Source organism: Canis aureus, chromosome 11 (genome assembly GCF_053574225.1).
Source record: "Canis aureus isolate CA01 chromosome 11, VMU_Caureus_v.1.0, whole genome shotgun sequence".
In the NCBI taxonomy this organism is placed as follows: domain Eukaryota; kingdom Metazoa; phylum Chordata; class Mammalia; order Carnivora; family Canidae; genus Canis; species Canis aureus.
Window position 1 is genome coordinate 36,313,328 of NC_135621.1, and position 22,855 is coordinate 36,336,182.

The 22,855-nt window shown below is 37.5% G+C and overlaps 1 protein-coding gene across 10 annotated transcripts in view; it reads left to right on the forward strand.

The window, feature by feature from the left end:
- Positions 1-22,855, forward strand: part of SLC41A2 (solute carrier family 41 member 2) — a 124,471-nt gene that overhangs the window by 90,996 nt on the left and 10,620 nt on the right. Inside the window, exon 14 of one of the 10 annotated variants that reach the window (XM_077914810.1) lies at positions 8,512-8,783. The exons of the other annotated variants lie outside the window; for them this stretch is intronic. Coding sequence (XP_077770936.1) covers positions 8,512-8,589 — 78 coding nt within the window. The 3' untranslated portion in view covers positions 8,590-8,783. Of the gene's footprint in view, positions 1-8,511; positions 8,784-22,855 lie in introns of those variants that run through there. 10 annotated transcript variants of the gene reach the window in all.

The window sequence follows — 22,855 nt, forward strand, 5'->3', positions numbered from 1 at the left end:
TGCTAGCCATGGCTAAGGATATAGCTGTTGGCTTTAGAACATAATTTTTTCATCTGTGTCACATTAGCCCACTGAACCCACACTTTGATTTTATAGAACCAGAGAACCCTTTCTTCCAGAAACTTAGAGATGATTGGGGTCTTTCTTTCTAAGTGATGATTTCCTCCCCTTCACATCTTACTTATTCAGATGCTTCCTTCACTGCGCAAAGCTTGTTAATTTGTGAAATCAAAAGCATAATATGGAATTCCAGGTTCTGATGAACCTCATTGACTTTCTAAGATCTACTGAAGGGAATCCAGATACCTTCTTCAGAGTTTTCTGTCTCTAATTCTTTGTTTGCCTTATTCTCTATAGTCTTTTTCAAGGATATAGTATTTTGACAGCATAATAAACTTAAGGTACAGAAGTAACTATCAATCAAATAAGCAGACTGGCAATTTCTTGAGCAGAAAAGGAACAAAGTACATTATGGCTTGTTTCCCTAATTAAAGTCTCTACTAGTTTCCCTTTGTGTTTGAAATCCTAACTGCTTCCTTTGTCTATGAAAAGACAAAAGCATAAAGCTGGGATGACATACCCTACAAGAAGCAAAAAATAAGCACATATAGGGTATATTAATTTGTTTTGTTATAAAATCTTTTAATGGGAAGAAAAGAGACTTTTTAGTTCTAGATGCCTATTGAAGTCCCACAAAGTGGGCCACCTGGGTGGCTCAGCGGTTAAACACCTGCCTTCAGCCCACAGGGCATGCTCCTGGAGTCCCAAGATTGAGTCCCACATCAGGCTCCCTGCATGGAGCCTGCTTCTCTCTCTGCCTGTGTCTCTGCCTCTCTCTCTCTCTCTCTCTCTCTCAGTCTCTCATGTATAAATAAATAAAATATTTTAAAAAAAAGGAATTCCAACAAAGTGCTTGCTAATTGGTGTAAACTATGAATCAAAACCATTTCTAAATGAAATTTTTAATTCTCTATTTTAGGCACTGTTTTGTGCAGAAAATTAGGTCATTAAGAATGCTACTAAAATTTCAGCAGCACCAAATTCCATAAGAAAGTCATTTTGAAAGTTGGTTGTAGAAAACCTTTGCTCCTGGCTCTGTTGTTTCATGTGAGGGAGACAAAATATTTCCATTAAATGGTGTAATGACAAGTTCTCAATATATAAAATTGAGAATTGTACATATCAGGATTTTTATCAAATCCATAATACATGCAGTCTTCCAAGCACTATGCTAGTCGCTGTACAAAGAAATAGAAGCACATTGTCCCTAGCCTTTACGATCTTCTCTCAGTCATGGGAGATTGGATTTATTAAGACTTCCCTGCATATAACAATAGAGTCTTCTTCTGTAATTTCACAATGAGATTTTTTTTTGCCAATGCCTGGATTTTAATCTTTAAAAATACTTCAATAGATTTTTTTTAAGGGGAGGATCAGACTATATATTATAGCTGACAAGAAACTTCAGTTAATATCAGTAAAGATGAAATTATTCTTAGCAAGATAGTAATTTTTATACTTTTTATTAATATGATTTTTAAAACAGAAGTCTCGTTAGTTTTTGTTACTACCTTTTAGTAGACAGTATATGTTTTTTTTTTATTTTTTTTTAATTTATTTACCTATGATAGTCACACAGAGAGAGAGAGAGAGAGAGAGAGGGGCAGAGACATAGGCAGAGGGAGAAGCAGGCTCTATGCACCGGAGCCCGATGTGGAATTCGATCCCGGGTCTCCAGGATCGCACCCTGGGCCAAAGGCAGGCACCAAACCGCTGCGCCACCCAGGGATCCCCCAGTATATGGTTTTGAATTTTATACTTATGTGCAAATTGCACAGGTTCATAGTCTCAGAAGAATTGTGCTTAGCAAATCTCAGGCCCACTTTAAACGAGCAAATGTATGCTGCTTGTAATAAAATGTATAATCAGGATATACTGATCAATGAATTTCCCAATAACAGTTTCTGTCTTATAAATAATAGTTCATAGCCATTTTGAAACATATGTTTGTTATCTGACCATGGCCACAACACAAATGGTGTAAATTAGGAGCAAGCATCTTCCATTTCTTATCTGGTAGAACATGCTTGAGGTAGAAATATGGTCTACATACTTACTGAAAGAAACACTGGCCCATCTTAGTTCTGTAGTCATGTTCACATGATTTAGTGCCATTTTAGCAATGAATAGAGACATAAAATTAATCTTTCCACAGAAGAAAAATATTTATAAGCCAGGCTACATGTAATCACAAATATCACATACAAAGGATAAAGGAAAAGAGAGAAGATAAGATCCCAATGTGCAGAATATTGTAGAAAGATCAGAGATCTTTAGAGTCAGACAGGAGTTGGAATCTCTGCTCTGCTACTTATTTTGTCACTTTAATCATGTTTTGTAACCTCCTTGGCCTATTTTTTTCCCTAACTCAGAGGATGGTAATGAGGACTAAGCTAATGTATATAAATTACTTGGTGGAATTCCCAGGACCTAATCAGTTTTTCCAATAATGTTAGTGGCTGCAGTTTATCATCATTATTGTCAGAGCCATCATTTCTTCCTTCCCCTCATTATTGAAGCTGGTTATTCAATGCCCTGAGGCCTTTTTTTTTTTAAACCTCCTCACCATTCACCTTCCTTTTGACCCCTGTTCTTTACTGCAGTTCTCTTTTTTTTGCTCTTCTGATGAATGCCCTAAGCTTTAGATAGCACCTTTTCATTGCTTACCCTCATATTGTTGTCTTCAGTCTGGACTCCTTTTCTACCATCTCCAGTTACATGTTGAAAGACATCTTTCCCAGGGACACCTGAGTGGCTCAGGGGTTGAGCTTCTGCCTTTCACCCAGGGTGTGATCCTGGACACCCGGGATCAAGTCTCATGTCAGGCTCCCTGCATGGAGCCTGCGTCTCTGCCCCTCTCTCTCTCTCTCTCTCTGTGTGTGTGTGTGTATGTGTGTGTGTGTCTCATGAATAAATAAATAAAATCTTAAAGAAAAAAAAGACGTATTTCCCATATCAGTAGGGGTGCTGGGCAAGAAGCCACAAGGGGGAACAGTGAAAAGAGCAGTAGGCCAGGCTTAGGTCATACAAGCAAAAATCCCCTAAATGTCTCCAGCCTGAACTCCCAATGCTGTAGAGTCCTTCTAGGATGGGGAGAGCCTTACTCACATAGACTTTATGTGATATGCACTGCAGTGCCCCAGATCCTAGCCATCACTGTCATCACTGTTAATCCTGCTACTTGTGAGTGCATGCAGTGGAACACGAAGACTCCAAGACTAGGAATAAGTATTTCTGGTCCCTTCTAACTCTGTGACTTTGGCTAAGTCACAGCACTGCTATGTGGCTTAGATTCCTCACTTGTAACTTAGGGGTAAAGATACTAACACTAATGTGACCATATGATTTTCATCGAAACCAGGGCACTTTTGAGAGTGAAAGGGAGTTGTTGATAATTAGAATGACAAACATAAACCATCACTATCCTGGGCAAACAAGGAAACACAGTGACCCTAGTTATCACTCAGATCCCCCTCCTTCATTCATGATATTTAATTTTGTGAATTCCCACTTCTCCAGTAAAGATGATTTGTTACAAAGCATTGTACACACTTAGTAATGTATATGCTAACATTAAAATAAGCTGGTAACTACAGCTATTAATATGAAAATCGATAATTACTACTATAGTAATACTAAGTTAAATTGGCTTTTATGGGTTACCCAGAACCCAGGCAAAAATTGTATTCCTGAAAAATTGTATTCCAAGTCCAAACAGCTGATTTTTTTTCAAACAGCTAATTTTTAATGGGTCTATTGGGTTTTTTAAAAGATATTATTTATTCATGAGAGACACATTGAGAGAGAGGTAGGGACATAGGCAGAGGTTCTCGAGAAGCAGGCTCCCTGTGGGGAGCCTGATGCAGGACTCGATCCCAGGACTCCAGGATCACACCCTGGGTGAAAGGCAGACGCTCAACCATTGAGCCACCCAGGTGCCCCAGTGGGTCTGTTTTTTACCCAGAATTCTATGTTCACCTCTTTCTGCCATAATTTGGCTTATAGTGTTCAGTTATATCTCCCCTTGATCTTGTGAGAGGAAAAGAGTACTGTTCTTCCTGTGTATAAGCCAATTCATCTTCTTATCACTTAAGTTGTTCATTCTGAACATTTCCCATTTCTGACAGTTCCCTTTTTGAGGTTTGGTGATGTCAGCCACATTTTCAATCTTTAGAGAAAAGTTTCAAAAATGATAATAGCAAATATTTGTATTATATTTATTATTATTATTATTATTATTATTATTATTATTATTATTAGCTCTTCACTGTTAGGCATTTTACATACATGAACTCAGTACTCACTGAGCTAAGTGAGCTAAGTTATGCTCAACTCTGTGAGCTAAGTTATGCTATTCCCATTCTCAGACGAGGCAGTTGATGTAGAGAGTTGAGTGACTTGTCCGAGTCCACACAGCAAGATAGAATCTACAGTCTACACTCCTAACCACTGTGTTTTACAAGAATAAGTTGACACTTTGTTGTGGTCTTAGAGGGTCATAGTTCTTAGTATGGCAATTTCTGAAGACTTAAAGCAATCTTTTTTCTCTGGTTTTGTTACATCTTCCTATTTCTTCCAGCCAGGCATCTTGCATCAGAAAGGCATTCATTCCACAGAGTTTACACAGAATCTATATCTATTGAAGTCAGGTAGGAATCCAGTCAAGAACACAAATATGTCTTGAGTGTCTGGAGAGAAGGACAGAGTGCTATGGAATTTCAGTAGTGGGAGAAATTTTTCCTATGTGGGGAGGAAGATTTATAATGGATAAAATTTTATTTTGTAGAATCCATAGAAAACCCCAGCAGAAGGAAGTGGTAGCATTAGGTAAATGAGAAAATTCGGTGCATTTACAGAAAATAGTGAGAAAATTTCTGGGGCATAGGTGCTTATGTAAGGAAGTGATGAAAATCAGGTTGAAAATTATAATTTGTGGCAAGATCATGAAGGATCTTGATGACCAGAATGAAGAGTTTATTGTGTTTTATAAAATGATGCTTTTCAAACTTTGTTCCACTCCCAACAAACTTGAGAGATTTGATACATTCATTTGATGCACTGGAGTATATAGTATATAAGGGCTTGGGCTCTGGTTTCCACCACTCATGCCCATGTCAGCTTAGGCAAGGTAACCTCTCAGGGACTGTTTTCTTGCCTGTAAAAAATTGGCTAAGAATAGACCGACTGTGTGGGTTGTTTTAAGTATAAAATGAGCTAATCCATATAAGGTGCTATTACTGTCTCACTATTTTAATATCATCTTCAATAGCTGTAGTTTACTGGAGTAATGAGTCCCTTAGGGGATCAGTGAGGGGATCAGAACCTATGGAATCTAGCATCAAGAGTCCCTACCATTATTCTGATACCTCACTAATTCCTTGGAGTCATTATTCTCAATAAGTATGGTGGCAGTACCACCATAACTGGAATCCCAAGATAACCACCCACTGAGAGAGTTAATTGGCTTAGCCTTAGGCAAGTTACTTAAGTTCTTGGGGACCTTATTGTTCTTGCCTGTAAGATGAGGATGATGATTCTCCTCTGCATGGTAGTAATAATGTTTAATTGTGTGGCACATAGTAGGCCTTATTGAATGGTGTGCTCATATATTTTTTAAATTACCACACTAACTCAAATCCTATTCCCAGATGGCATCTCAAAGGAAAGAGCTAAGCAACCAGGGGATATTATTTTATTTATTTATTTTTTAAAGTAGGCTTTATGGCCAGAGTGGAGCCCAATGTGGGACTTGAACTTGTGACCCTGAGATTGAGACCTGAACTGAGACCAAGAGTCAGACACTTAACCAACTGAACCCACCCAGTTGCCCCAACCAGGGGATTTTAACAGGTTGGCTGACCTCATTCACATTCTTTTCTCCTCAAAATTTGAAATCACTAGATTTCAAATGGAAAATGAGAATCTCTTTATTTGTGTGTGCCTCTGTCTTTTAATTGGTTTCTGTCAGCTTGGGCTGAAGGAAGAGTCAGAAGAGGGGAGGATCAACAGTTCAAAAATTTTTTTCTCCCATAAAAACATCTGCTTTAGCTTTGGGAGGTGATGAATATGGTAACCTCAAGGTAGGCCGTTGAAACAGGTGAAGTTTTGAGATTCTTTTATAGCCTTGTGATTGTTTTTGTGATACAATATTACAATATTTGTACAATATAATACAATATTTATGATACAATAGTGTGATGACATTATAGGTTGTAGGGTCTGAAAGTGGGACACTTTTCTAAATCCATATTTATGATGAATTCTCTAGACAAGTATGCTCAGGCTCTAGGCTAGTCAGGCATGGAAGATGAAATGATTGTCTACCTCACTGTAGACACAGCAAGCATGCTGGATCCCTGGATAGCAAGCCCATTGAGAAAAGGTGCTCTTTTCAGGCTTGTCAGTCCTGATGAAGATGAAGGTAGGGCCAGAGAAGCTGAGCCATCTTTTTCTAGCACTCTGGCTAGGAATATAACCAGCCGTGCTCTGAATCCTGCTGAGACTGCAGATATGACTTAGAGGACTTTTCATATCACTGTCAAAAAACAAAAACAAAAAAATATATATTTTAACAGAGCTCTGTAAAAGCATTTAATTGAAAAACATAAAAACCATTACTCAAGAAATTTGCCAGAATAATTCTTGGTTGATTGTGATCTCAGAATAGTCACCATAGAAATCCTGACCTGGGACGCCTGGGTGGCTCAGCAGTTGAGCATCTGCCTTCGGCTCAGGGCGTGATCCTGGAGTCCCGGGATTGAGTCCCACATTGGGCTCCCTGCATGGAGCCTGCTTCTCCCTCTGCCTATGTCTCTGCTTCTCTCTCTGTGTGTCTCTCACGAATAAATAAAATTTAAAAGAAAGAAATCCTGACCTAATTGATTTTATTATTAAAATTTTTGAGTTTATTTTAAAAAATAAATATTTAGTACCATACCACTTTTTTTTTTAATTTAAAGCTAAATATCCATGTTAGTTCTAGTTGTATTGTTAAAAGGAATGTTTAAAGGATGTCAAAGGATGATGAGACCATCATTCGGTATCTAAAGTAAAGAGACAGAGTTGACTTTATTGCTCACTGTTGGGTGGGAGCTATGCTGGGGTCAGTCAGGGAGAATCTCTCCAGCCCAGCAAACTGCTGATCTTACATCAGATTTTAGGAAAGTGTGGGCTGAGGGATTGGCAGATGTCCAAAAGCACGAGTGAGTTGATGCCGTCTGTACAAATATGGTTACTTGGTTGTGACTAGTGTTTTGTTTGGTTGGCCCCACACCGTGTATTTATTGGACTGAATCTGTTCCTAATTGGCTACTTTAGGAAGCAAGGACTATCACTGTTTGGCTGGCTTTTAAAGTATGTTCAATAAATCTAAGTTGTTTATTGATTGAATGAGTTCAAAAGTAGTTCTGATAGCTTTTTGTTAATGTGGCTAAAGAATCATCAGTGTTTTCCTGGGAGAGGATGAACGAAGTTCTAAATTCTCAGTCTACATTTTTGTTCTTCACTCGTCAAAGCTGCAGGAGATCCCTAGGGATTGTCCAGACCTTCACCTAGGTTGCTGATTCTTCTTGAAGGCAGGGTTTCATTTGTGAAGATCTGCTTTTTAGTTTATATCAATCAGCATAATTTCATTTTTTTTCCTTTGCATCATTTGCTGAAACATCTGCTGGGACAGTGGCTTTCAAATAATTTGAGGCTCTAGACAATAAGCCTCAAAGAACTTTGAGACAAACCAGAATAATGAGGAGTATTAGAAGAAGGGACTAGGATATATTCACTAGCATTACCTAAGAGTTTTCAGGCCTGACCCAGAAAATAAGTCTTAAACATTCCCCAGGTAACCAGATTACCTTTTCTTTTAGCTTAGATATAGATTGCTTTCTTTCACCTGTAATGTTGGCCAGGGTTAAATAACACAAGTGTTAGTAGTGGTTTTGGTTGGCCAAAAGAAAATTCAAAACCATTCTATTATCTGCAGCTGAAACTGTTATTTTCGTAGTCTTGTGTGGAAGCTGTGTACTTTGTATGGTCATCTCTGCTCTGAGAATCTTGAGTTAATAGTCAGCTTTCCATGAATCATTTTTCTGGAAGTGCTCTGAAGAACCTGTTTTAGGTTCTCAACTGGTATTACCTTCCAGCTCTGCTAATATCCCTTCCATTTTTTTTCCCCAGAGGATGTTGCTAGTTTAGTTTTATCCAGGGATTATATTTTGTGTTGTTTTGTTTTTAATTGAATAATGGGGATCTCTGGGTGGCTCAGCGGTTTAGCGCCTGCCTTCAGCCCAGGGCACCATCCTGGGGTCCCAGGATCGAGTCCCACATTGGGCTCCCTGCGGGGAGCCTGCTTCTCCCTCTGCCTGTATGTCTGCCTCTCTCTCTCTGCCTCTCATGAATAAATAAATAAAATCTTTAAAAAATAATAACTAAATAATGGACATTCCTTTCACACAGGGTTGTACCTGGACATGGATAAAAAGACCATGGATTATTTTATTCATCACCATAAACTCAGCACCAGCTTCTGCCTGATACAGCAAATAATAATCAAATAAGTATTCAGCTTTATAGTATTAGATTATTTTAGGCATTTCAGTCATGTTTCTTCATGCAGATTCTGATCTCATTGAAAGCAATAACTATGTTGTATTCTTTTCTAAATGATCCAGAAAGCTTTATCACAGTGTTTTCTCTGTTAGGTATAAATAAATATTTGTTAAATTGGATTTGAGATGTGTTCAGTGTACTTTGAGTATTTGGGCAAATACTGACGCAGTTCCTCATTGTTTGAGCAGAAGAAGCCAGACACAAAAAGAATGCATAATAAATTTATTGTAACATTTATATTAAGTATAGATAAAGGCACAAATAACAACAAAAGTAAATGAAGTTTGGTGACTAACTTGTGCCAGAAGAAGAATTGAAGACCCATAATTGATGAGCCACTATTCTTGGATACCTTACTCACAAGAAAAATATGAACTAATGTTTATCCTTTTAGCAGTACCCTGAGATGTGCATAGTCTTCCTTACTTTCCAAGTGACAATCTGAGAGACTGTAAGCTTAAAAGATTTACCTAGAGTAACAGAAGTAGTTAAGTAATAGATGAAATTTGAACTTAGAGCTGTATTACTCCAAAGTCTTTGTTCTCTTTACCTCATCACAAGTAAAAGGACTGAGAATTTAACTTGGTAATCTCATTCTTTATTAGTGGATGATGATGGAAAGAGGTCCCAGACTCCAGGGTAGGGATCAGCAAACTTTTCCTGTAAAAGGCCAGATAGTCAACATTTTAGGCCTTACAGATCACATGGTTTCTGTCACAGGTACTCAGCTCTGCTATGACAGCATAGCAGCAGCCATTGACATCGTGTAAATAAATGAGCATAGCCACGTCCCAGCAAAGCTTTACTTATGGACACTGGAAATTAAATTTCCTATATGTTTATGTGTCAGAAAATACTATTCTTCCTTTGATTATCTTTAACCATTTGAAAATATTAAAACCATTCTTAGTGTATGGGCCATACAGGTGGTAGGCCAGATTTGACCAAGAGTATAGTTTGCTGACCCCTGCTGTAGGCTGTTGCTGCAAAGAAAACTCTATCAAAGTCTCTCTATATATATGTAGAATAATATATATATTATATATATATATTCAATTTATTTTTAAAATTAATTTTAGTGGTAGAATTTAATGATTCATCATTTGCACAGAACACCCAGTACCCTTATATGAAATATCTTCCTTAATGCCCATCACCCAGTTACCCCATCCCCCTACTCCCCTCACCTCCAGCAACCCTCAGTTTGTTTCCTAGAGTTCAGCATCTCTTATGGTTTGCCTCCTTCTCAGTTTTCATCTTATTTTCCTTTCCTTCCCCTTATTCACCTATTTTGTTTCTTAAATTACACATATGAATGAAATCATATGGTATTTGTCTTTCTCTGACTGATTTTGCTTAGCATAATACTCTCTAGTTCCATCTACCTCATTGCAAATGGCAAGATTTCATTCTTCTTGATAGCTGAATAATATTATATATATATATATATAATGGAATATTATACATATATGTGTGTGTGTGTGTGTATACACACGTACCATGTCTTCTTTATCTGTTCATCTGTTAATGGATATTTGGGCTTTTCCATAGTTTGTCTATTGTAGGCATTGCTGCTATAAACATTGGGGTGCGTGTGCCCCTTCTAATCACTATGTTTGTATCCTTTAGATAAAGCCCTAGTAGTGTAATTGCTGAGTTGTAGGGTACTCTTTTTTTAAAAAATGTATTTATTTACTCATGAGAGAGAGAGACAGAGACACAGGCAGAGGGAGAAGCGGGCTCCATGCAGGGAGCCTGACGTGGGACTCGATCCTGGGTCTCCAGGATCAGGCCCTGGGCTGAAGGCAGCGCTAAACCCCTGAGCCACCCAGGCTGCCCCTAGGGTACTCTATTTTTAACTTCTTCAGAAACCTCTATACTGTTTTTAGAGTAGCTGCACCAGACTGCATTCCCACCAAGAGTATAAGAGGGTTCCCCTTTCTCTGCATCCTCACCAACATCTGTCATTTCCTGACTTTTTAATTTTAGCCATTTTGACTAACGTGAGCTGGTATCTCACTGTGGTTTTGGTTTTTTTTTTTTTTTTTTTTTTCACTGTGGTTTTGATTTGTATTTCCCTGATACTGAGTGATATTGAGCATTTTTTTCATGTGTCTGTTGGCAATTTGTATGTCTTCTTTGGAGAAATGCCTTTTCATGTCTTCTGCCCATTTCTTGACTGGATTTTTTTGTTTGTTGGGGTATTGAGTTTGATAAGTTCTTTACAGATTTTGGATACTAGTCCTTTATCTGATAAGACATTTGCAAATATCTTCTTTTAGTCTTGTTGACTATTTCCTTTGCTGTGTAAAAGTTTTTATCTTGATGAAGTCCCAGTAGTTCATTTTTGCTTTTGTTTCTCTTGCCTTTGGAGACATCTCTAGCAAGAAGTTGCTATAGCTAAGGTCAAAGAGGTTGCTGCCTGTGTTCTCATCTAGAATTATGATGGATTCTTGTCTCACATTTAGATCTTTCATCCATTTTGAGTCTATTTTTTGTATATGGTATAAGAAAGTAGTCCAGTTTCATTCCTCTGCATGTGGCTGTTCAATTTTCCCAACACCGTTTGTTGAAGAAACTTTTTTTTTCCATTGCATATTCTTTCCTGCATTGTCAAAGATTAGTTGACCATAGAGTTGAGGGTCCATTTCTGGATTTTCTCTTCTGTTCCATTCGTCTACATGTCTATTTTTGTGCCAGTATCATACTGTGTTGATGATTGCAGCTTTGTAATATAGCTTGAAGTTCAGAATTGTGATGCCACCAGCTTTGGTTTTGTTTTTCAACACTCCTTTGGTTATTCAGGGTCTTCTCTAGTTCTCTACAAATTTTAGGATGGTTTGTTCCAGCTCTATGAAAAATGCTGGTGGTATTTTGATAGGCATTGCATTGAATGTATAGATTGCTCTGGGTAGCATAGACTTTTAACAATATTAGTTCTTCCAATCCTTGAGCAGGGAATGTTTTTCCCTTTCTGTTTGTCTTCCTCAATTTCTTTTGTAAGTGTTCTGTAGTTTTCAGAGTACAGATCCTTTATCTCTTTTGTTAGGCTTATTCCTAGGCAATTGTGAATGGGATCAATTTCTTTATTTCTCTTTCTTCTGCCTTATTGTTAGTGTATAGAAATGCAACTGATTTCTGTGCATTGATTTTATATCCTGCAAGAATCTTTATATATTTTTAGGAATTGCCTTTCTAAACAGATTTTAAAATCTTAACAGATGTTTTTCAAACCTCTCCCTATGTGGTGCACATTGCTACTTAATACAAAGAGATGAACATTTCAACAAAAGCAATTTGAAAGAAAATAACATTAAGGTTTAACTTACATGCAGTGAAATATACCCATGTAAAATGTGTTAAGTTTGATGAGTTCTGAGATATGTGTACACCCCTGTAATAACCACCCCAGTCAACACATCGCAGTCAGTGTCCCTCCAATCCCTGGTTTTAGACAATCACTGATCTATTCTCTATCACTATAAATTACATTTTCCTTTTATAGAATTTCATATAAGTAAATCTAAATATGTACTCTTTGCCTCCTTTTACTTCACATGTATTTTGAAATTTATTAATAGTTGCATATAGTTAGTAATTTGCTCTGTTTTTGCTGCTTTGTTTTCTGTTGTATGACTATACCACGGTTGGTTTATCCATTCACCTGCTGGTAAACACTTGGTTTGCTTCCAGTTTGGGGCTATTATGAATGAAGCTGCTGTTAACATCTGTGTATAAATCTTTGTGGAGATATATGTTTTTGTTTCCTTTGGGTAAATACCTACGTGTGGAATTGCTGGCTCTTATGGGATAGGTATGTTTAACTTTATAAGAAGCTGCCAAGCTGTTTTCCAGTGTGATTATACTGTTCTGAAATCCTATTGGTACAAGAGTTCCTGTTTCTCCACATCCTTACCATCACTTAGTATTGTCAGTCTTTGTGCCTTTAGCCATTTTAGTGGGTGTAAAGGTGGTAGTTCATGGTCATCATAATTTCTGGTATTGATTATCTTTTCATGGATTTATTGGCCATTCACATTTTCTTTTGTGAAGTTCAATCTTATGTCCATTTTTAATAATGAATTGACTTATGGAGTCGTAAGAGTTCTTTATATTTCTGAATAGTCCTTTGTTATATACCTGCATTAAAAATATCATCTACCAGTCTATACATTGCTTCTTTATTTTTTTAACCATATATTTTAACATCATACGTTTCAATTTTAATAAAGTCAGTTTATCAGTTTTTCAGATAAACTAGTGCTTTTATCAGAAAAGCTACTGCTTTTCTTTGTCCTAAGAAACCATTGTCTATGCCTGGCTTGTGAGAGGTTTTTCCTGTTTTATTTGAGAAATCTTCTGGTTTTAACTTTTTTGGAGTTCTCTAATCCATTTTGACTTAATTTTTGTGAATTACAGATTAAGGTTCATATTTTTCCTTATGAATACCTGGTTGTTCCAGCACCATTTATTGGGAAAACTATCCTTACTCTCCTTGAATGACCTTAGTGTCTATCAGAAGTCAGTTTATTATGTATATGTGGGTCTATTTCTAAATTTTATTCTGTTCCACTGATGTATATGTCTGTTCTTGTATAACTGTTTTCTTTTGAGCCCGCACATGTTTTTTTAAAGTTTTAGTCTCAAAAGAAATCATTTTCCATTCTTCTTAATTGCAAGCTCTCTTCTTTATGTGAGTCTCAGTTCATTTATAGGAGTATTTGATGTGCCAGATAACCAAAACTAATGTAGATGTTTTTCTCTGTTATTTCTGCCAAATCAATATCCTTTTATTCACTGCTCTTAACATAGAATTCTCAGTGTGCTAGTATTTCAACAGCAACAGTAATTATATTTATGAATCCTTATGTGATACTGTATCTCAAAGCTCAAAGCTTCTGGAAGTCCAAGTGGATTACATCTGGATTTTCACACTTGTCACTTCTCATGGCAGCTTTTTTCTAAGATGTGAATTAGACTAATTATACATGTTCCTTCCTTTTGTATATCTGACTCCATTCCCTGCTTTGCCCCATATTCTGTCTCTTACCAATAACTGTAGATCCTTTGATATCAAGAAAAGATTGATTTTCATATCTCTCAGTTATTTCTTTGACTGTTCTTTTTACTTCCTCCTGGTTAAATGGGTTGTCTTCTTTTCAGGGTTTACCTTCCTTATGTCAAAGAAGTTCAGAACTGTACTTCTGACACTTTTCATTTTACCTGAAGTTAAAATGTTTTCCAGGTAGTTCCATGTTCCAGCAGTATTTGTTATTCAATTCCTGTATACTTCAAAGTTATCCTTTTCAATATGTTTTCTGAGACCATCTGTCACCATTAAAGTAATAAACAAGGAAACGAATGGATTTCTGTACTGAGCTTAGGCAAGGAAGGGGTTTTGGTCATTCTTTCATGAGCATTTTTGTTTGTTTTCATTTGAGGTTTGTTTCATATCATAAAGGCAACATACACTTATCATGGTAAAATGCCCATAATCCCCACACTCAAAGATCACCATCACAAATATTTTGGTGTGCTATTTAAAAAATATATTTAAAAAAATTATTTCTCAAATTTGAGTATTACATATATTGGAAAGGCATACAATAAATGGTTTTAAATGAATGAATATTCTTTTTTTTCATTGAAATGTTTTGCTAGGCAACCTGCAGAAAGGGAGATGGTATAGAAACAGGGTGATCTTGGGCTATGGGCAGAGTGAAGGGGGAGCACCTAAGTTGCTCAGGGCCTGATCTCTGCCTAGTGCATCTTTCCCTAATATTCAGTGGATACTAAGAACATTAAAGTAATCTAACTCAGTAGGAGAAGATCAATACATGTTCACTCCTATAGCTATTTAAATATGTTTATTTCTATCTTTTTCCCCCTTTTTATTAGAAACTAACAAACATCTTATTTTTGCTTGACTTTTTTTTTTTTTTAATTTTCAGGTTGTCATTTCCTAATGTTAAACTGGCTCTTTGCGTGATTGGAACAGAATGATATGGTCAGATGAGGGAGCAATCAGTAGTGGGATTAACTGGGCCAGGGTTAAAGAACACCAGCCAAAAGATTATTATTTTTTAATTGTAATTATATATTAAATATTGAATAGATGAACAATAATGACATGCACAAGGTATAAAGAATAATAAACACCAGGACACTCACCAGTCAGCTTAACAAATAGAACACTACCAGGACCCTAGTATCTGTACCTTTTAAAGCTACACATTCTAAAAGTTTCTTTTTTTTTTTTTTCTTTTTTCTAAAAGTTTCTTTTGGACAAAAGGTCTTCACCATTTTTGTGACTGGACTCCTTGGAAATCTTAGGTCCCTTCTCAAAATAAGTTTTATTCATTTCCCACCTTCCTCCACCTACCACCTTACAAAAATAATTCAGACCAAAGAAAAGATGCCTTTATTGAAATATCAGGAGTAGACTGAATTCCTGTTGACTGATAATCCTAAATTCTTAGGAGCAAACATTTATATATTCGATTTTAATTAGTGGAGTTTCTAGTCTGGAAACTGTATTAGGGAAGCATATTTTTATAGGGAAAATAAATTCAGCCTTTGTATGTTAGGGGTTTGGAAGAACTGTACTAATTTACTACTCCTGGTGTTTATTTGCATTATATTTCCAAGCCTTCCTTCCCTGAAGAATCATCTTTCTTTACATAGTACAGAAGGCTGTTACTGGCATTCAGGACATTGAGAGGATGCTAGTATGCAGGAATGTTAATTCTAGCTCAAAGAAGGAGCTGGCCAAGAGAATCAATATTGTCCAAAGCAAATATATATTTTTGTACTCTGGATATTTATTTAAATTCCAAGCAATACAGCTAGAACATCCAGAACAGGCTACAAATTTGCCTTTTCAGAAGGTACACTTACCTAAAGAATTTATGCATATCTCATAAAAAACAGATGATGTAAAAACACATTCTACCCTTGGTTTGATTTCAATGTATTTTCACAGTGAAAAGCATGCATTCCTTAAATAATCATTTAGTTTTAAAATAAAATATGTTGCATTAAGTAATATCTGATACTTACTGTGATTTTATAATTCGTTAGATACTGTGTTCTAAGGAAACACTGAAATCCTTTGTTACTTACAAAAAAATTAATAAATTGAAATCTGAGTGAACTTTAAGTCATCATAATACCGTTAACAAGAAATTGCATGGGAAGGGAACTTAAAGTCCAATTAATGGAGTAAGAATTGGGAGGGAGTGGGAGAAGACATGCATATGTGAGGCAAGCAATCACTACATAGTTCATGATCACAGATTTCTTACCTTTGCACTCAAGAGCAACAGACTATGAAGGCATAAATTAATCTGTTTTAAAGAAGGCTAAACTAAGGATCATAGAGAAAAGTCATGTTAGGTGGTGAGTGTTAGAAACCAGTGTTCATAACCTTGCATCACGGAACTATTAGTGAACGAGGTAAACAATAAAGGTACAACCAGTGCAAAAAAAAAAAAAAAGAAAAGAAACCAGTGTTCACACTTCCATTCCAATAACCTTTTTAAAAAAATTTTTTTTAAAGATTTTTATTTTAGAGAGAAAGAGAGCATTGTGGGGGGAGGGGCAGAAGGAGAGGGAGAGAGAATCCCAAGTATACTCCCTAGTAAGCACAGAGCCTGATACTGGGCACGATCCCAGGACCCTGAGATCATGACCTGAACTGAAACCAAGAGCTGGATGCTCAACCAACTGAGCCACTCAGGTGCCCCCAATAACCTTTTAATTAAGGATCATAAATTCAGCATAATAACTGATGAACAATGAGCATGACATTAATATTTATTGAGTACTGACTGTGTATAGACACTTGTTTAACTCTTTACATATATTATTTAATTTCTGCAACCCACCTGTGATAATGGATATTTCATTGCAGAGATGAGAAAGATTTGAGGTTTATTCACTCATCAATAGTAATTCAGTGGTAGAGCCTGTTCAGCGACACATGATTGCTTCAGGCTTATAATGGATAAGTGTTTTTGCTAAAAACCAAGAGATCAAATAGAAAAATGACATTATTTTCTCCTTTAAGAGATTTCCACATGAGATCCCTGGAACCTAGCATGTCAGATGTACATATTAGGTCAGTAGCTTTCAAATGTTTTGTTTTATTTTGTTTTGTTTTTTTAAAGATTTCTTATTTATTCATGAGAGACACAGAGAGGCAGAGGCACAGGCAGAGGTAGAAGCAGACTGCATGCAGGGAGCCCGATGCGGGACTCGATCCCAGAACCCTGAGGTCACACCCTGAGCTGAAGGCAGACATTCAACCACTGAGCCACCTGGGTATCCCAGCTTTCAAATGTTTTTGACCACAATCTTAAGTAAGAAATATGTTCAAGGTACCTGGGTAGCTCAGTCAGATAGACATCCAACTCTTGATTTCGGCTCAGGTCACCATCTTAGGGTTGTGAGATTGATTGAGCCCCACATTGGGCTCTGCGCTGGGCACAGAACCTGCTTAAGATTGATTCTCTCTCTCCCTCCTCTCCCCTCCCTTCTCCATTAAAAAAAAAAAAAACTAAAGAAAGAAAAATGTTTATACTGAAACTAATGCATCCATTTATATATTTTATTTATATATAAAATATGTAATTTCATAGCTGAAACAAAAGTTGTATGAAATATCCTGTTAGCATACTAATACTTTCTATTCTAACCCTGTTGTATTCTATTTTATTGTATTTCATTTTTTAAAAGACCAATTACATTAAATTGACTTCATAGCTATTCGTGGGTCATATACTGAAAAAAGACATGTTAGATATATATTATTTTTTAGTTCTTTTATGTGTGTGTTAAAAACTAGATATTACTAGTCCTCCAAAGCAACTCTAGCTGATCCTTCTGTTATTTTACCTCTGTGTTGTACTTGGATTGCTAATTTTGCTTTCTCAATTTAAGAAATTATCTACAATCTGTTATTTATGGTATATGAGGATCTAGCCATCTTACCCCATGTTTTATTTCCCCAACTTTCATCCTCCTAGTATAGGAAGGCTCAATTTTTATTTTATGAATAAGTATTGTTTGTATTCTGTGGCTATAAATATCATTTATTACAGAGCCAAGCCATGTGTTATATTTTTTTAATTTTTTAAAAATATTTTCTTTCTTTTTATCTCTCTCTGATTTTTTTCTGGAGATAGTTGCCCTATTTTTTCACTGGCATAATTTCCTATATCCTATCCTTAGTTTTTTCCCACATGATCCATCATAGCTGCCACACATCTGTACTTAGTTTTTTGCTCCCAGACTCTGTTATATCAGATAATTTGCCACTTGCCTTGATCGTAGAGACCTCATTTCTAGAGTGCTCCATCTACCTGCTATTTCTGGACTCTGGCTCCCCAGCTCACCTGGCACCTTCTTCCCTCAATGCTCTCTGCAGTTGGCTCTTCTATTCCCCCATCCCCATTCCTTCTCTCTCTCTGGTTCTCCCCTCATTTTCATCACGCATTTTCTTTCTTTTTTTTTTTTTTTAACATTTATTTATTTATTTTTAAATATTTATTTATTTATTTATGATAGAGAGAGGCAGAGGGAGAAGCAGACTCCATGCCGGAACCCGACGCGGGACTTAATCCCGGGACTCCAGGATCGTGCCCTGGGCCAAAGGCAGGCGCCAAACCGCTGAGCCACCCAGGGATCCCCACACATTTTCTTTTTTAAAAAAGATTTTTATTTATTTATTTGAGACAGGGCATGAGCCTGGGAAGGGGCAGAGGCAGACTCCCTGCTGAGTAGTTCCCAGATCCCAGGACACCACTGAAATCATGACCTGAGTTGAAGGCAGATGCTTAGCCAACTGAGCCACCCAGGCACATTTTCAAGAAAGTTCCAAAGAGAGAGAACATGGGAGAAAACTTCCTGAGTGCATGCATGTCTTAAAATGCTTTAGTTTAACCTTCAATACTTGGGTGACAGATTGGCTGGGCACGGGATTATGGATTAGAAATCTCTTTCTCTTGGAATTTTGAAGGCATTGCTTCTTTGTTTCCCTGTGTGCTGTTGGGAAAGTCAGGCTCTTGTTCCTTCATATAGGACCTATGAGGTTTTTTTTAATCATTGCAAATATTTACTATGTTCTTTCTATGTGGTAGGTACCGTTAAGTTTTCTGTCCCATTTCATCTATGAGACAGGGATTATTTCCACTACAGGGAAGAGACTGCAGCATGCAGAGTGTGAGTGGCTTGGAAGTAGAGAAGGCTGTGGCCTGGGCACTCTCCAATGGGAGGATGGGGGGATCAGCCGCTGAACTGGGAGCCCTCCGAATCTGAGCATCTGATGTCCTCTCTGGAGGGTTTTCCTTCTGCCCGCTACTGTTCTTGGAGCAAAGGAGGTCTAAAGGAACCCCATCGCTAACTGTGCAGACTCCTCATTCTCAGCCAGTACTTCATAGTCCCCAGTGGTTTTAATCCTGAGATTCTTCCCCTTCAGTTTTCTCCAGAAGATGTCCCATTATTTCCCTAGATGGGGAGGACAGTTGCACAAATGATCAAACAATTAGATCTTTGCTCACTCCACACAGACACTTAAATACCCCTTTGGTTTTAGCCCCAGTGCCCCTTAGTGCTACCAAGTTCACACCTTTCAGTTTGAACTCTGCAGGGCACGCTGACATCCTCTTCTAGGGAGCCCCTAGGGAGGTAGGTTTTTTTTTTTTTTTAAGATTTAATTTGTTCATGAGAGACACAGAGAGAGGGGCAGAGACACAGGCAGAGGGAGAAGCAGATTCCCTGCAGGGAGCTGGATGCGGTACTCGATCCCAGGACCCCGGGATCATGCCCTGAGCTAAAGGCAGATGCTCAACTGCTGAGCCCCCCAGGCACCCTGGGGAGGTATTCTAGGAGGTAGCTCGGGCAGCCCTGGTCAGTGAGTTACCACTGCCCTGTCTGCTCATGCTTTTTTAATTATAAAATACAAATGTACAGGAAGTTATAGGAAATAAAATAGCCTTGCATTTACTATGCAGCTTTAGCAAGCCTTAACAAATTATTTAAGCAACTACTTCAAAACGATCAATAAAAATGCATCATGTATATGGTTGGTGCCACTTGTGTATCACTTCCTGGTCTCATTTGATTCCCTCCCGAGCAGTTGTCTAAATTGGTATGTATCACTGCCAAGCACGTTCCTCTACCACTGCTGTGGAATGAATCTATAAATAACATATTGTATTGTTTTTCATATTTATAAGCCTTATGGGAATCATACTTTATGTAGTCTCCTACTGCTTTTCGCATTCAACTTTATGCTTTTGAGACATATGCATATGGATTCATGTAGCTCTTTTTCATTTGTTTTAGCTTCTATATAATGTTCGGTTGTGTGACCTAGGAGTTAATTTCCTCATTCCTTTGTCAATAGACTTTTGAGTTTATCTCAACTTTGGACTTTTACCACAGTGGTGCAGTGAATGTTCTTGCACATTTCTGTGAGTGTGCATGTCGGAGTTTCCCAGCAAAGCTTCTGCAAGTCTCCAAAGATACTGGTCCACCCAGTCCTTGGAGTAGCCACTCGGCACTGGGGTGGGTAAAGCCCCCAGGCCAGTTTCCTCCAGTCATGAACACAGTTTCACCCTTTTACTCATTTTGCAGAAGAAAAGGGAGGGAAAAAATTCTGGTTTTATGTGGAATTGCTGGATTGGGGAGATACACATCTTCAAATTTAACAGATTTGCTGAGGTGTTATGCAGAGTAGTTGTGCCAGTTTATACTCCTGTGGCCAATGCAGAGTTCTTTTTACCAAGGTGATGTGCTGCACTAATGTTTAATAATTTGGGCTTTTGTGTGAGACTGTAGTGAGTTGGAACTTGTCTCCGCCCATGAGCTATATGATCTCTGTGTGATCTCTGGCAGGCTAGCTGCACTTCACATATACCTTAGTGTCCCTTTATGTCAAAAAGGTATAATAATAGTCCATAGCGTATTATAGAGGTATTTTAAGGATTAAATCAGTTCATGTGAACCACCTTGAACACTGCATGTGTTCATCACAGGCCATTTCAAAAAACAATGTTCGCTATTATGATTGCTCAAAATTTGACTTTTGCTAGTCAGATGGGTATGAAATGGAGTTTAATGTGGCTTAATTTGCATTCCTGTATTATTAGTGAGGTTGAGCATCTTCGTGTTTATTAACATTTCTGATTTCCTTTTCTATTCTATTGGGTTGTTCTTTTTCTTACCAACTGTAGGAGTTCTCTGTATATTCTCTTTACATATTCTAAATACTAATTCTTTGTCACTTATATACAATGCAGAGATTTTTTTCCCCCCAAGCCTGGGGCATGATTTTTAACTTTATGGTGTTTGTTGAACCACAGAAATCTTTAAAATAGTTTATAAGCTAAGATTGTATGCATTTTACTTACGAAATCATTCCCTACATCAAGGTCATAAGACATTCTCTTATAAAACTTCTCAGGTATTGCTTTTTGTACTTGAGTCTTACCTAGAATGTATTTTTGGGTATGAAGTATGGATGCTGTTTTATTTCTTTCTGTATGAATAAGCACTTGTCTCCTGAGTAGGGTTCAGCACACCTTTTTCTGTAAAGTGCCAGAGAGTAAATATCCTGGGTTTTGTGGATCATATGGTCTCTGTCACAACTACATAGTTCTGTCATTGTGGCACCACACAGGTCACTGACCCTCTCTGACTTGATTGCTCCCAATGAACATTGGCGATTATGAGTGCCTCTTTCATGAGAATGTTGTGAGGATTAAATTATAGACTAAATAGACAGGAAGTAAATAAATGGGTAGAGTTCCAATAAAATTTTATTTATAAAAACAGGCAGCAGGTTGAATTCGGTCCATGGGCTGTAGTTTGCCAATGCCTGTTCTAGACGAATCTAATCCATTCAATGTAGATATTAAACAAGCAATTAGTAAATTGTATATATATCATATATGTACGATAGATATATATTACATAAATTTATGTATATAAATGTATATTAACTATATCCTATGTAAATATATAACAATACACATATATTATAGATTTATTTCTATTTCTTGCCAATCCCATAGAAATTAGCTACCTTATTCTCTTCAAAACTATCATTTCCTCCTGCACACATTACTCACTCACCAGCACATTTCCTTATTGAACCTCCATACATTCCAGTAATACAGAGTTTACTGCATAATTTGTTCTATTTATAGGCAACCCCAATTTTTTTTGAAAATAGTTGTCTTTTGGTAACTTTTCTCCTGTAGCCTACAACTACCCTCTGAAGCTATGTATTACAAACTCATGTCACCTGATGCCATGATCTTAAGTTTCCATCTCCCGCCCTCCCTGCCGGTGACAAACAGCTCTTGTTCTCACTGGATACTCTTTGTGTCCCACTGATTCTCATGGATTCAGTCAGATAGCAGGTGTCTGCTTTGTGAGCTGGTCATTTTGCTAGATACAGAAGATACAGGGGTGGACGAGTTCCTGTGGAAATAAGGCATCCAGAACAGAAGACGTGGCCTGGCCCATTCAGGCCCCAGTGTATGACTCTCTTTCTTGTTCTGAACCTTATGTTTTTATTGATGTAACCTGAGTTCATGCAGCTTTCTTACCTTTCTCTTCATGCCCCCAGACTGAGGTTCTTATTAATTATCTCAAAGCCAGTATGGCAGATACTAGGCCCTTTTGGGTTTTCTTCAACCCAAAGAAGTAAGAAGTTTGCCCAGAGTCATACAGCTGATAAATGGAAATCAAATCAATACTCTGTCATTTCCAAGTCTAGATTATTTCTAATACTCCATGCTTCCTCCATACATTGTCCTGATGGAACTTTCTGTGATTCCAAAACAATCTTTGCCAGGGAAATACTGTTGTGCTCAAAATTGCGTATCTGAGAAACCACTAAAGAGCCGACACCGATTCAAGTACATGAGGGTTTATTAACAAGCTTGAGCTTGGGTCCAAGTATATCTGACACAGGGGAGCAGGGACTTGGACCCCAAGGTTAAGAGGCGTAGCAGTTTTATAGGGGCCAGTGGCCAATGAGATTGTAACACACACAGAAAGTTGCATAGTCATGTCGGTCCACACGTAGGTTGGCCAATTGAATTACAATTTACCCTATAGTGACCGTTTGAACTAGCCTATCACTGGTCAGAATTGGCGCGCAGGTGTGGCGGGCAAAAGG